The sequence below is a fragment of the Marmota monax genome, unplaced genomic scaffold (assembly GCF_021218885.2).
Source record: "Marmota monax isolate L192 unplaced genomic scaffold, Marmota_monax_Labrador192_F-V1.1 WCK01_AAM20220418_F8-fsc00167, whole genome shotgun sequence".
Taxonomy (NCBI): domain Eukaryota; kingdom Metazoa; phylum Chordata; class Mammalia; order Rodentia; family Sciuridae; genus Marmota; species Marmota monax.
Window position 1 is genome coordinate 3,954,205 of NW_026694116.1, and position 15,447 is coordinate 3,969,651.

The 15,447-nt window shown below is 50.5% G+C and overlaps 1 protein-coding gene across 4 annotated transcripts in view; it reads left to right on the forward strand.

Annotated features, from left to right (window-relative positions):
• Positions 1-15,447, forward strand: part of LOC124107427 (adenylate kinase 8-like) — a 61,386-nt gene that overhangs the window by 27,941 nt on the left and 17,998 nt on the right. For all 4 annotated transcript variants that reach the window (XM_046465379.2, XM_058585966.1, XM_058585968.1 and 1 more), the window contains 4 exons: positions 2,550-2,631; positions 3,166-3,237; positions 4,051-4,251; positions 7,497-7,628. In XM_046465379.2, the coding sequence (XP_046321335.1) occupies positions 2,550-2,631; positions 3,166-3,237; positions 4,051-4,251; positions 7,497-7,628 (487 nt within the window). The remainder of the gene's footprint in view (positions 1-2,549; positions 2,632-3,165; positions 3,238-4,050; positions 4,252-7,496; positions 7,629-15,447) is intronic.

Here is a 15,447-nt window from a genome sequence, read left to right on the forward strand (position 1 = left end):
GCTGTTAAAAAAGCAACTTTGCTTTTTTAGTTCCAGAAACCAGGGGTTTTGTGATGGTGTGTTTCTTTCTATATGGGTTAAGAAATTAACAAGACCTGTCTGTTTTTCCCAGCGCTCTTGATGCTGTGAATTTGTTTAACTTTTCTTATTCAACAGTCAGTGGAGGCTGTTGGAACCTAAATGCTCTAGTAGAATAGAAATGCGGGCGCTATGCTGGTTTTTGCCAGACGACACCTCTCACCCCACCTGCCCTGTGTCCTCTAAGTCCTGGGGTGTGAGGTGTGAGTGACCTTGAGTCTGAACTTGCCCCGGCACCCCCGCCCCCATCCTGAGGTGTCAGGCTCTGAGGGAGGTGTCTCTGACAGGTGCTTCTCTTGGGGAACCTGCATCCCAAACCTCCTCTCCAGCGCCTGCCTGCCGGGCTCCCTACTCTGCGGAGCTGAGACTGGAGCGATATGCTCTTATATTTCACTCTTTGAGAGCTCACTTTGCTGATTTATCTGGATATCGAGCCCCAAGCATTAAACAGTGTGTGCGTCTAACTCTAGACTCCTGGGACTTGAAAGGCCTTCAGAAATTGTTTAATGTGAACATTGCTGAGGGACATAGAAAACAGCTTAAGCAAATGGGAAGATAATGCGTCGACTTGATCCTATAAGAACGTCAGTTCTTCATGAATTAATCCACATATTTAATGTCATTCAAAAATCCTCCCAGAATTTCCATTTTGGAACTTGACAAACAAATTTTTTTGATGCTTACCTGGAAGAAAAAATATTTGAAAAAATGGGAAGGGAAGCATATTCTATTAGACATAAAAATAAATTATAAAACAACAATCATTTCAAAGGTTAAATAAGAACAGTTTAATCATCTACAGGCAGAAAGAGGCCAAAGCCAAAGTCATATCAGCATTTAGACTACGACAAAAGAGACTTTGGAGGGGAACAGAGAGACTTTTGACAGATGAGGTCAGGATAGTTGGCAAGCCACAAGGAAACAGGTCACAGCTCTGTGCCATTCACACACAAAAAAACATGCACTTTTAAATATTTAAGTGTAAAGAGTAAAAACATAAGAAAACATGGTTTAAATGCAAGCGAATATTAGCTTTGCGGTGGGAAGATCTCTTTATACATCCACACAATGCCAGAATCCAAAGAGAAAAGGAGCAATTGTCTTGGCTGCAAGCCAGTGTGTTAAAACAACACCTTACACAAAATTCAAAGGCTACAGACAAACCACAGAAAACCCCGAGGATATCATTGGCCTCAGAGGATTTGTGGTGGTGTTTGCCAAAATGGGTTAAAATTCTTAATATGTAAAGAGCTCTTATAAGTAAATAAAAGGATGAAATCCCAAGGGGAAAGTGGATTGATAGCATGAATATACATTTTAGAAAAGAAAAAATCTAAATAGCCAATAAACATGGAAAAATATTGAACTTTGCTAATGTAAATCAAAGCAGCAGTGGCATATTTTGCTGGACAGAGTTCCTTCAAGTTAATGCCCAACATTAGCAATATGCAGGGAAACAGGGGTTCCACCATTGAACTTATAAACTGGCCAGGCAATTTTGTGGAGTCGTATGACAGAATATGTCAAAAGCCACAAGAGAAGGTGTCAACTTCTGGAAATTCACCTTGAGGATATTTGATTCTCAGCAAGACAACATATGAACAGCGTTTTTTTAATAATGATGAAACAGTGGCATCAAACCCAACGAGCACAGTATTGGCGTAGTTAGCATGCAGCAGGTCAGCTCACGCCGCCACCGAAACCTCAGGGGAGGAGCCTTTGGTGACATGCAAAACATTCCTGCCATGTTCTTACCATGTGAAAGGAACAGATCACAAAATGTGTGTGATTCTTTCCCCTCCCACCCTAGGAAAAGAGGACCTTTTTCAGGAAAAGGAGATAAGCCCAAGTGTCTCAGTGGTGCCTTTAGGTGCCCGGTGTTCCTGGAGACTTGCAGTGCTACTTCGGCTTTTCTGCATGTTCTGAAACTCTGTAGGAAAGAATCAGAAGTGTGAGAAGAGCTGTGTGCACACAAGAGGCCTATCACAGTGTGACTTACGCTAGTGGACACTGCAGCTGACCTGTCCAGCTGGGGCGTGGCTAGGTAGCTGCAGCACACCCACTTGATGGACATTGTTTAGCCACTGAATATGGAGGCAATGGAGACCCGCTGCAATGTGGAAAACGCTCATGGTCGCTTTGACACGTGGTGGAAAGAATCAGGACGAGAAGTGCATGTTGGGCTGGGGATGCGCTCAGAGGCAGAGCACTTGCCAGTGTGAATGAGCCTTGGGTGGGATCCCCAGCATTGAAAAAAAAAAAAGGCGGGGGCACACATTCTGATGATGACCATAAACGTGGATTTGTGGGGAAGAGAGGAGTTGTGGAGGAAGGCGATGCTGTTATCAGAGACATTCACTTCCTTGTCTGAAAAGCTCCAGTTCTTCCATAAAGTTATTATGTTCTTTTAAAAATAATTTTTAAAAATCTAAAAACAGATGAGACAGCACCCCTTCACCTCCTCTGTCTAGGGCTGGATCCTGGACGGCATCCCCGAGACACGGGAGCAGGCGCTGGTGATCCAGACCCTGGGGATCGCCCCCAGGCACGTCAGTGAGTAACCCCGAGGCCCTGCCAGGAGGGCTGGGTGGGATGAACCCCTGCTCTGTGGTGCTGGCTCCCCAAGCCCCATCCTTGTCCCAGCCACCACCCAGGAAGGTCTGGGGACCCACAAGAAAAAGATGTGTTGAATTAAATGCAGCCTTAGTCCCAGGCACAGTGCCACTTGTCCTTAAGCCAGGTGGTGGTTTACTCTCACCCTGCGGGTTCCTTGGGCCTGAAACCCCCTATATGAGAAGCTCTTTAGGGAGTGAGTCATTAGGAATGTGGAGAAGCATCTAGACAAAGATGTCGATCATGCTGTTATTTATGTTAGTGAAGGTTGTTAGCGGGGGCGGGTCGATAGTGGGCTGTCTGGGGTCCCGAGAGGATACCCTTTGTGACTTAGTGCCAGGAAGACCTTGTCTTTAGTAGCTCCTGGGATGGGAGGTGGTGGTGGGAGCAGCCAACGAAGCATAGAGCAAGGACTGGTCCGTGAGGGTCAGCTGCCCGGCACGTCTGCGATTGCTCCTTGTCTCCCCTGCCCAGTCGTGCTGAGTGCTCCGGACACTGTGCTGATCGAAAGGAACCTGGGGAAGAGGATTGACCCTCAGACTCGAGGTATGGCTGTCTCCATGCCCCACACCCTGTGGGTTTCCAGAACACTTGGAGACTCCTCACTCTCTGCGCATTCACCCTGCGCTGGGCATCTGAGAACAGTGTTTGGGAGGTGACTCGGGCCAGCAGAGTATGGCTGTGAGCTGGACGACACTGGGAAACTGGGGACTTCAGCAAATGAGACCTTTAGGTGGAAGAGGGGCTTGTTTGCTGTAGAACCAGACTCAAGTGTGGATGTGGGACGCCCAGGCTTTGAGCCCACTCTGCTGAGCTCCCCTCCTGGCTCAGGGCCACACATGGGGACCAGGGGTGGGGCCTGTCTCCATCTCCCTGGGAAGCAGTACACCCTGTGCTCTTTGCTGTGGTCACAGGTGAATAGGCATGTGTTCTATCTGGGAACTGGCAGGTGCCACAGGCCAGGACCTGCCGACGGGTCGTGAAGACAGGAGGACCCTGGGCAGGCAGGGACAGGGAGTGATAGACCTGGGCTTTGTGGCCCCGGGGCTCTGCCCCTCTCCAGCAGTACCACCTGGGATACCTCTGTGAGATTTCGTTTTCTCACTGGTACTTAATGATGTGATTGCTGTGAGGGTCTGCAGGCCCATCAGCCGGGCCCGGGCCCAGCGCTCAGAAACTCATGGCAGCCCTACCCTGGGTGACTCTTATCCTTGTGTTAAGGAGAGCAGGCCCGGCGCTCTCAGGCCCTGGGATGTCAGTCAACCACAAGCTGGGCCTTCAGGGCAGAGCCCTATCCAGGCACAGCAGCCCCCCTAGCAGCCCTACGGGGTGGTGACGACTGCTCCTCTTTCTGTGCAGAGATCTATCACACCACCTTCGACTGGCCCCCGGAACTTGAAGTCCAGAACCGTCTGATAGAGCCAGAGGGCATCTCAGAGCTGGAGACAGCCCAGAAACTGCTGGTATATCATAGGAACATCATCAGGATCCTTCCTTCTTACCCCAAAATCCTGAAGACCATCAATGCTGACCAGCCATGTGTAGACGTCTTCTACCAGGGTAAACACAAACGGGAAGTCGCACCCTGGGCACCGCCCCAGGCCTTGTCCCACCGTGCATGTCCGCCCCAGACCCAGGCCCACCGTGCATGTCTGCACGCTCCATCAGCATCACCCATCTGGCAGCAGCCCATGGCCTAGGGGTGCTAGGACCCCAGGAGTCAAGTCATAGATGTCCAGCTCCCCTGCCCAGAGCGTGTGTGTGCAGGGTCCCTGAAGTGCCCCACTGGGAGACTGGGGCCAGTGCCCGTGTCCTACACCTGGACGTGGTCGTGTCTCCAGCCCGTGGGAAGTTTGACTGAGATAGAGGTGGGAGGAGGAGAGGTGAGGGATGGGGTGGCAGAGTCTGGACCTGACCCTGAAGGAGAAGGAAGAGGCGCCGTATGAAGGTTGGGACCGAGGGCTGGGCGTGCTCCGTGGTGGAGCGCTTGCCAGGCCTGTGTGAGGCCCTGGGCTCAGCCCCCAGCACTGCAAAAAGGGGGAAAAAAGAAAAAAAACAAAACACTATCACAACCAAGACTCAGGTTCAGAGCAGAGAAGAGCCGTCCTGCTCCTGGCGCTGTGTTGCCGTCCACAGCACAGCGGAGGTCCAGACGCCATCCCAAGCGGTGGGCCACCACGTGCGCCACCATGGGCACCAAGGGAGGAGGGCCTGCCCTCTGTGCTGCTGGAGCCCTGGTGTGGTCGACCCCTTACCCAGTACACATGGCTTTGCCATCTTTGGCGCCGGTCTTAACACCCTGAGCCTGGAGCTGGCCATGCATAAGATGCCCCCCGCCCAGGAGCAGGGTTCCCAGTGGTGTGTCCCAGTGGCTGGTGAGGAAGCGCTCTGTGCCCTTCCCAAGTGTTGTCACCGCGGTTCAGCATCCTGCCTATGAAGGCAGACGGAAGCTAGAACCACTCTGTCCCCAGAACTGTGTTATGATTTTTTAAAAGTCTTGCTGTGTCAAAACCCAGTTCTCCCCGTCCACCGACTCCTGGAAACCGAGGCATTCAGTCTGTTTCGACATGATACAGGCTCGACAGAGACACCGAGGACACTAGACGGCTGGTGACGTCCTTTCTCACCTGCTCCCTCGGGTCTCCTTAAAGAAAGGTTTATCGCGATGAGACCTGTTTTGAGCCCCTGGGTGCTTCCCGCTGTCCCCCCGCTGCCCTGTCCCGCTGCAGTCTCTGGGGCAGCCATGCCATCTAGAGGCACCACCAGCCCACAGGCGTGTGTCTGGAAAATGACGGTGCTTTCAGAAATGCCAGGCTTATAGTTTTCCAGCGCTTTGCATCTCAGAAGGGTCTTTAGTAGCAAATACTCTGCGCTCTTAAGATAAACATCGCCATGTTTATCTTATGCCATGATTTTGAATTTACACATTAATTACTTCCAAATTACTTAATTAAATTTAAAAGTTCATATGATTGTTCATAAAGAATTCATGCCTGGAATTGTAAATAAAAATGTGAGTGTCTGAATATTAATTATTATTAATTAATAATGCGGAGAGATAAATTGGAAATTGGAATGCAGAATTCTCTATGTGTTGTTTTTTTAATCTCTCTGCAGTGTACCCAGCAACCACATATTTCTTAAAAAGAATAATCAGATGGCGAGACCGTCTGGGGGATCATTACTTCTAATTAACTTAGTTATTTACTGTAAATTCAGCGTCATTTGTAAGCAGGCAGCCTCGCCTGTAGCATTTGGTGCTTTTCAGAGGCTCTGGATCATGGGCGGTCTGAGGAGAGCCTTACTGGAGCCCCTTGCTGAGTTTCGGGCTCTCAGTGGGGAAATGGTGCCTGTGGTGGTGGGTTTGGAGAGTTGTCTCGGAGCCTGACTGACTCATCTGTAAAATGGGACAAGAATGATACCTTCCTCATGGGATTGTGGGCCACTCAAATGAGGGAGTGACTACAGAGTGCTTAGCTTAGCAGTTAATATATGCTGGCCGTGATAGTGACGATGAAGACAGCCAGCTTTGACTTTCCTGTGCCATTAGTTCTAAGGAGGGGATTGGTGATGTCTCTGATGATCCATCCAACCAAATAATCCCCAAATGAGCCCAAGGATCCTCACTAGGAGCAGTTCTGTCCCTACGGCCCCCAGGATCCAAGGGAGAACAACTGACTGTCTGAAAGCAATTTCTGGTTGCACAGCATGGAGTCGTGCTTCTGGTACATTGTGGGTGGAAGCCAGGATTGCCTCTCAGCACCACACAGTGCATAGGACACCCCACAACAAGGAACCATGTGGCCTCAGTGTCCATGTGCTGAGGCTGAGAAACCCCGACAGGGACCTTAAATGGTTTCTGGGGGCACATTTCTGAGAGTGGCATGCTGGCTCAGGCCTCTGCCCAGGACGGAATCCCCTGGCGGGACAATGGCACAGGTGATAGTCAGGGTCCCGAGGCTGGCATTGCAGGGACAGGCTGATGCTTCTGCAAGAAGTGAGGCGAGTGAGGAGGCCCTGTTATAAAGGCTGGCCCCTTTGGTGGGCAGCTCCCCGGGGCTGCCCGGAAGCCTGCTCTTCACAGCCCCATCAGCCTGTTCTCTGAGCTCCCCTCGTGTGTCCTTGAGTGGGAGGTGGCCTGTTTGATGTTCAGTACGTTTCCCTGTGACTTCTCGGCATCCAGGGCCCCTGTGGTGCAGGTCTTGCTGTCAGCAGTGCTCGGCCCTGCCTCTCCACGTCTTTGTTCATCAAATGCCAGGGGTGCGTCTCTGCCACTCCTGTGACCTGTTTCACCACCGCCTCTTTGGAAACTTGCAACAAAGTTGGTGTCACTGGAGTGCCGCTGCGCAGATTATTCTCCACCAATTCCCAAGTCCTTTAGAAGTCCCTGCACGGGAGCCTCCCGCATGGCCTGATGTGTTCATCAAAGCCTGAGACTGACACCCAGCCGACACCTCCCCTGGGGGACCCGCCTGGCCCAGGGCTGGAGGTCAGAGGCTCAGCCAGGATGCAGTTTGGAAACCTGTCAGGTGCCAGAGCCAACCTCCCTCTGCAGCACACCCAGCCCCAGTTCAACCTGCAGGCCAGTGGCCGCCTGTTGCGGCTCTAGTGCAATTCCAGGGCAGTCCTGGGCGGGGGTGGGGTGGGGAGGGGGCGCTCGTTCCTGCAGGTCGGGGGCACCGAGGGTTTCTATGGTGCCATAAAAGAGAAATACTGATGGCCACGGAAGGAGCCATGCAGAGGGGTCATGAGCTGGCTTCCCTTCCCTTAGCGTCTGGGCTTATTATCCTCATTTCTCTTTCCAGCTCTGACCTTCGTCCAAAGTGGCCATCGCTCCAATGCCCCATTCACCCCGAGGGTGCTGCTGTTGGGGCCCATGGGCAGCGGGAAGAGGCTGCAGGCTGGCCTCCTGGCCCAAAAATATGGCCTTGTCAACGGTGAGTGCCCAGAAGCAGCACTGCTTCTAGAGCCTTCTTTGCCTTCTGCCCCCCAAGCTTCCTCATTTTACGGGCTGGTGGAGGGCAAGAAGAATCCATATCAATTTTCTTTCTTGCTCTCTGCTCTGAACAATTTCCAGTTAGTCCATCTTTATAGGTATAAGATTTTTCCTCCTGAAGAATATTGCCATAAAGACATCAACCAGCAAAAACGTGTCCGCAGCCCAAAGAGCCGGAACGTTTCCAGTCATCATTCTGTCTCCCTGGGCTGCTGGCTGGCGTCTCTGCCGCCCAGGAGCTCTCCTGCAGCCCTGCGGCTGGCTCACCGGGAGCCTCGGCTCCTAATAGGCATCTGCTGCTGATTTATTTGCTCCGTCTCCTCCGCTCCCCCAACCCAGGTCAGCGTGTTTACAGGCAAACAATTTCTGAACCAGAGGAAGACTTCTCGCTCTGCACAGTTTCAATAAATATTTTACCAGGAGGAGAGAAAATATTGAAATCAGCTCTCCAGGTCTTTGCCGAGGTGGTCCCAGGCGGTCTTGGAATGGCGGCCTGTGTTCAGGAGGATCAAGGGCTGGGAAGGAGGAGGCGAGTGTAGGAAGTGCAGTGAGGGGCGGAGGGAGGGAGACGAGGCGCCACCCCCATGCTGCACAGCCAGCCTGCATTACCTCTGCTTTATGTACCAGGAGAACACGGGACCTGCACCCCAGATTTATAAATATGTATATGCACACCCCCAAATTATACATCCACACCATACAAATCTATAGAGAGAATACATACACATGCACAAATATATTCATTCATATAGCACCCAAAAGAATCACAGTTGGAATAAAAATGCTTTTCAATTAGGTTTGCTCCAACTTGAAATTCCAGACCCTCAGGGACTAGCCAGGAATCAAGGACAAAAGTCACACCTGTAAAATCAAGAGGGAGAACTGAACAGTTACTCTGCAGATTTGGTTAGTGTGGAAAACACTTTAGGATAATGTGTACATTCTCTGCATCCACTTTTTTCTTTTTTTTTTTTTAACCAGGGATTGAACTCAGGAGGCTTAACCGCTGAGCAACATCTCAGCCCTTTTTATTTTTTTGTTTTGAGACATGGTGTCTTTAAGTTGCTTAGGGCCTCCCTAAGTTGCTGAGGCTGGTTTTGAATTTGTGATCCTCCTGCCTCAGCCTCCTGAGTTGCTGGGATTGTAGGCAAATGCCACGGCACCCAGCTGCATTTACCTTTTCTTGGAAAAATGGAATTATTCAAATCACTCCTTCTTTCAATTTGATATATCAAGAGTATTCCAAGATGAAGTCTGTGGCAGTGGGTGGGGATGGCTGGGGACAGGTAGGAACGGGAGCGTGGCGGTGGTTGAGGATGAGCGGCAGGCTACCTGTGGCCGCACCCACGTGCTCCTCCAAGTGTCTGCACTCTTTGCTGTGTGGAAGGACACAAGACCCTTCGTGGCAGAGCGGGGGCGGACCTGAGAACAACAGGAGCACCTTATCAGCACCCGGCTTTCTCTGAGTAATCGGCTCATGCTGCGCTTCCCCTATGCAGTTACTCTCGTTCAGGAATTTTTTAAAATCTAAATTTGCTTTCAGCGCAGCAGTTGTGAAGAGATGATATTACCTGCCTAGATTTTTCCAAAAATGAAAATAGAAATGCTCGTGAAGCTTTGTAGTGAGGGTCCCTCATGGGACTCTAGGTCATGGAGCATTTGAAAACTAATTCAGAAAGTTCGCTTTCCCCAAAGGTGTTCTTGATAAATGGGGGACATCAGAAGACCCAAGGAGCCAGTTGAAGGGACCTCAGGTACAAAGAGACAGCACCAAGCTGTTCAGGGCTCTCCACAGAAGCCTGGGGAACCAGGGCTCTGGGCATTGTCTGCTCCTCTGGGGCCACTTGGTGTGGTCCTGATCTCCACGTTGAGGAAGCCCTAAGTCAGAGGAGCACACCTCCAAACACGCAAGCCGCCCAGCATTGAGCCCGCCACACTTGTCGAAAGACCCCCTTTTATAATAGGTGGGAATACAAGTGCGAACAACTTTTTGAAAGGAAAAAGTCACTCCTGACTGAGATGCTCACTGTGCAGATCTGCCAACTTGGTGACTCACGCCTAGGGTTGGATTCCACTGAAGTGCTCCCCACACGGGGACAACAAGAGGCACCCTCACACCCTGCGAAAAGCAACCGCCAAGTGATAAAACATCTTGCTGGAAGAGGGGGCGGAAGGCAGTTCACTCAGCCCTGTCAAAAAACACAAAGCACGTTGGCCTAGGCACATGCAAAATCTGAAGAAGCCTCCACCCGGGGACGGGTTGTCTCTGTGGAGTGGTGTATCGCAATGTGGATCTGCTTGTTTTTATAACAAGCAGAATTCTCTAATCAAAATCAACCATGAGGGATTCACTGGACTATTATTAATAGCACCCATGGGGCATCTACTGAATGCTGCGCACCTTATTGGATACGTGGAGAGGACCGGTGTGGAGGAAGAAGAGCTGGAGTGTGCGGGGAGACCAGGCGGGCAGGCCCAGCGAGGCTGGACAAGGCCCCCACTGCAGGCCCAGCAGGGCCTGCCAGCGCCTACTCCTTCGCATCCCCCACTGTGGCCCTCCAAAGCCCTCATCAAAGCCCACCGCAGGAAGGGCTTTCGCCTTCGTCGAACATCTTGACCCCGGATACGACCCTTTTTTTCTTTCTTGGCTTCAAGTCTGTTTTAGTCGGTTTTTTGTTTTGTTCTGTTTTTTTGCTGCTATGACTAAAAGGTCGACAAGAACAACTTTAGAGGAGGCAAGTTTCTTTGGGAGCTCATGGTTTCAGAGGTCTCCGTCCATAGAAGGTGGCTCGGTTCCTTGGGCTCAGAGTGAGGCCGAACATCAGGGCTGAAGAGTGTGGCAAGGGGAGCAGAGGGAGCCTCCATCCTCAGACTCAGAATGCATACCAACGGCGCCCTGAGGCCCCCAGCCACACCCCGCCCCATTCAGTTACCACCAGGTCATGCCCGCGGGGTCGATTCACTGATTGGCTAAGCCCTCACAGCCCTCATCTCCCCTCTGAACCTTCTCGCATCGTCTCACGCGGGAGCTTTTAGGGACACATCACACCCACACCATGACAGAGTCCCTAGGAGAGGGGACACTGCTCCAGGACTGTCTTGACAGGGTGAGCTTGAGTGAGATGGCCAGGGGCAGGGCCTCTGTCACTCTTCCCTCACTGGGCAGCTGCGGTCACAGAGTCCCGCTGAACACCACTCCGCTTCGTCCCACTTGGGGGCGCTTTGTTTTCATTATCGTTCAGTTAAAAATATTTTCTAGGCTGGGGCTGTGGCTCAGTGGCAGAGCACTTGCCTGGCATGTGTGAGGCACAGGGTTCCATCCTCAGCACCACATAAAAATAAAAAAATATATTTTAAAAGGCATTCTGCCCATCTACAACTGCAAAGAACTTGAAAAAAAAAGTATATTTTTAAGCTGGGCAAACACCTGTAATCCCAATGACTCGGGAGGCTGAGGCAGGTCCAAGGCTAGCCTGGGCAACGTGCAAGGCCCGAAGCACTTTAGGGAGACCTGTCTCAAAAATTTAAAAAAATAAATAAAAGGGACTGGGGATGGGGCTCAAAGGGAGAATGCCTCCAGGATCAATCCCTGGCGCGCGTACGCGCGCGCGCACACACACACACACACAAAAAACACAGACAAAAAGCTTTCTGATTTCCCTTGTGGTTTCTTTTTGGCACCTGTATTTTATTTAGAAGTGCACCACTTAGTTTCCAAATATTTGGAGATTTTTTTTCCAGATTATTTTTTCTTACTTATTTCTAATTCTATTGCTGACTAACTTTGTTGCTTTAAAGTTTTTGATACTTTTTATGGCCCAGCATATGGTCTGCACTGGTGAATCCCATGTGCACTAGAAAAGAGCACGGATCCTGAAGCTGTTGGCTGTAATGCTCAGTAAATGTCAGTAGGGATGAGGTTTTTGACAGCGCTGTTCAAACCTTCCTGGTCCTGAATGACTTCTCCAGACTTATGATTTCACTGACTGGAAGAGAGGGGTTAAAATCTCCAATTCTAATTGTGGATTTGTCTATTTTCTTCCAGTGTCTGCTCCATGTAGTTTTTTCAGTGCATATGCATTAAGTCTTGTTATGTCTTCTTGATGAAATGACCCTTCTATTGCTGGGCCATATCCTCTACCTCTCTATTAATCTTCATATTTTTAGAGTCCACTTGGTCTGACACGTGGCCATCTCACCTTGTGATCAGTGTCCGTGTGGTTTATCTTCTATTCCTTTTCTTTAAAGCTATCTGTATCGTAACGTTTTAAATTTGGGCCTCATAGACAACACATACTGGGGATTTGCTATTTTTAAAAATCCGAGCGGGCATTCCCTGTCTTGTAGCTGGAGAGTTCAGTGCATTTCTCAGCCGTCTCACAGGGGGCTGCACTCCCCCTGGGTTGTCTGCTCCCCCTCTCCTCTCCTGCTCTCTTTGGATTAACCAGCTAGCTGTAGTGATCCATTTCATCTGTGCGGTTGCTCTCTTAGGAGTGTCTCTCTGCTTTCCTTGGTGGTTGCTCTAGAGATTGAACGTGTGCCCTTGGCTTGTCACGGTCCTGGGGTGACCCTTGCACCTCTTCACCATGGCACATCCCCGTGGCACTGCGTTCCACCAAGAGGGAGCGGTCCTTCGTGCTGCTGTGTAAACTCCACAATGTATCTTAACTATTTTTCTTTTAAAAGCCATTTGTGTTGAAGTGAAGAAATAAGAGGGAAGACTGTGTCCTGCCTATTAACACTCTTCCTTCCTTGGTGGAGATCCAGGCTTCCATTGGGTATCATTTTCTCTCAGCCTAAAGAACTTCCTTTAATATTTCTTTTAGTCAAAGTCTGCTGGTGACAAATCCTCTCAGCTTCCGTGTGTCTGCAAATGTCGTTGTTGTACCTGCACTTTGCAAAGATCTGTGTTGACAGGTTTCTCCCCCTTAGCACTTTGGAAATGTCATCCATTGTCTTCGGGCTTGCACTGCCTCTGATGAGGACTCCACGGCAGCTTCTCTCATCTTTGTTTCTCTGTATATGAAGCATCTTTCCTCCCGCTCTGGCTGCTTTTAGGGTTTTCTCTTTCTTTTTAGCTTTCAGCAATTTGACTCCGGTGCATCAAAGCATGGCTTCCTTTGTGCTGATCCTGCTTAGTCTCAAAGACTCTTGGATGTGTGGCCACTGTGGGTCATCAGGTTCTCCTCTGTCATCCCTCACATGCCCCACCCCTCTCTTCTGGGACTCGGGTGGCCAGGAAGTCAGACTGTTCCTCTGCCCCAGACCTTCCTCCCCATCTCCGCTCAGTTTCTAACTCCTCCATTGCATGTTTTACTGCCTCTAGATCCGCTGCAGCTCGTCCGGCGAGTCCTTTCATGTAAGATTTTGTATTTTCCAGTTCCAGAATTTCCATCGGGTTCTATTTTTGTGGTTTTTATTTGTTTGCTGAGATTCCCCATCTGCTCACTCATTTTAACTACCTTTTCCTTTAAAGTTTTAGCTACATTTATAATTACTGTTTTAAGGACTTGGTGTACCAATTCTTTTTTCTTTTTTTTTTTTTTTGGTACAAGGGATTGAACTCAAGCGTGCTTAAGTACTGAACCAAATCCCCAGCTCTTAAATTCTTTTTTTTTGATTTTGAGACGACTCAATAAATTTCTAAGGGCCTCACCAAATTGCCGAGGCTGCCTTTGGACTTGCGATCTTCGTGCCTCACCTTCCCAAGCTGGGCTTGGCTGGGTGCACCAGGTCTGATCTCCACCATCCCTCGCTCGGGTTCTATGGCCTTTATGCTGTCCTTGAAGAGGCTTGCCTTTTTCTGATTTTCTGTATGTCAAGCAGTTTTTGTTTATATGCTGGACATTGTGGTGCTTGTGGCTGACGGTCTGGATCGTGTGCTTCTGCTTGAAAAATTTGAGTTTAAAAGAATTGAGTTCTGGGGGCTGGGGCTGGGGCTCAGTGGCAGAGCACTTGCCTAATATGTATGAGGCACTGGGCTGGATTCTCAGCTCCACATATAAATAAATAAAACCAAGATCCATCAACAACTAAAAATAAATAAATAAATAAGAATTGAGTTCTAACAGGCAGCTAATTTACTGGAGAATCAACTTGATTTTGAGACTTTTTAAAAAAATCACTTTGTAGTTGCAGACGGACAGCTTGCCTTTACTTGTTTCATCATATGCAGTGCTGGGAACCCGACCGGTGCCTCCCACGTGCAGGCAACTGCTCTGCCGCTGAGCTACAGCCTCAGCCCCTCATTTTCAGGCTGTTTAAACGAGGTATCCCAGAGTTCTTACCATAGGGCCAGGGCACCTTTGCACCTCAGTGTGACCTTTCTGGGGTCTCCGCTGAGTTTCTGGGGTCTTCAGCAGGACTCCCTCTGGCTGCAGCGCCGGCATCCCCAGCACTGTGAATTGCATTCCCTTTTCAGCTTCCCCATGGCTTTCCTTTCCCAGGCCCTGAGGAGGCTCCCTCTGCACCTGTGCAGCTCTGTATTGACCAAAGATTCGACGAGCTCCATGCAGATTCTGGGACCTCCGTGCCAGCTCCCCCTCTCCATTAGCTTGTTGCTCAGATTCCAGCTCTGGATCCCGACCTCCAGGCTGTCTCCTCCACCCAGCGACACTGCTGCTCGGTCTGTGCCCGCTTCTGTGCTGGTTTGAGACGTGCCCACGGATGGAATCCAGGGTGACTGTGGGGCTCATGTTGGGTGTCTCCCCTCTCAAGGTCACGGCCCGTGCCGTCCAAGGCTGGAAAGAGTGGCTTCATGTATTTTTCTCAGTTTCGAGCTTTCTAGGAGAAGAGTAAAAACCGCCCCTGCTGCTCCTTCGTGGCCAGAGCCCGAGGCCTCTCCATCTCGTCCAGGACGCATCCCCCTTTTGCACTTCCTGGCTCTCTCCCGGAAACAGCTTCCTTCGCTTATCACAGCCTCAGGCTGTTGAGAGAAGGAATAAGACAAAGCAAACTTGGCCGCCGGAAACACTCCCATCAGCCCTTGTTGTCTCTGCTGGTGAAACTGCCCACCACTCAGGACAAAATTCCTGCTGTCCTTTGCATAGGGAGTTAAGCACGTCATTGTTAAGGACTAAATCTTTATAATGGTCCTTGTCACAAACCTCATGTCATCCTGCTAATTTTAGGATGGTTTCTGGTTTCTTTAGTAGAAGCAGAAAACTCCTCCAAGCCAAGGTTGTGCAGTCAGCGACTCTGTGAAGACACAGCCTGAGTCTTGTGCTCTGGCTGTTGAGGGCTTTCCTAGTCCAGGACGTGGGAGGCGGTGTGTGTTCACCTGGCACCGGTGGCCCAGCCTCTCCCTCATGCCAGCCATGGCCCAGGCTTGGGGACACGGTGGGGCATGATGGAAAAGACCCCTGCTGCCGTGGGATGCGTCCAGGGCGGACCGTGCAGCAGGGCGCTCACTCCAGTGTGGCCTTTTAAAGTAGCTGAGCCCACTGGCATATCAGTTGGCCACCTGTTGTGTACCCACCATTCCTGGAACACCTTTCAGAGCAGAAGGTCTGTGGAGACGCCCTCCCCGCCCTCCCTGTGCGGTGGTGTCAGGGAGGAGCCTTTCCCCATACCAACGTTCATCCTCCACAGCGACCCAGAGAGCTGCGCACTCTGTTCAGTCATTCCAGTGCCGCCCGGCCTCTCAGGGACCTCCTTGTCAGTGTCATCCCACGTTGCCTACAGTTTTTAAAATGTGTGTTTAAAAACTAATTTTATGTAATCATCCTTGTATGTGTCGTGAGGATGGGACCCAGGGCCTC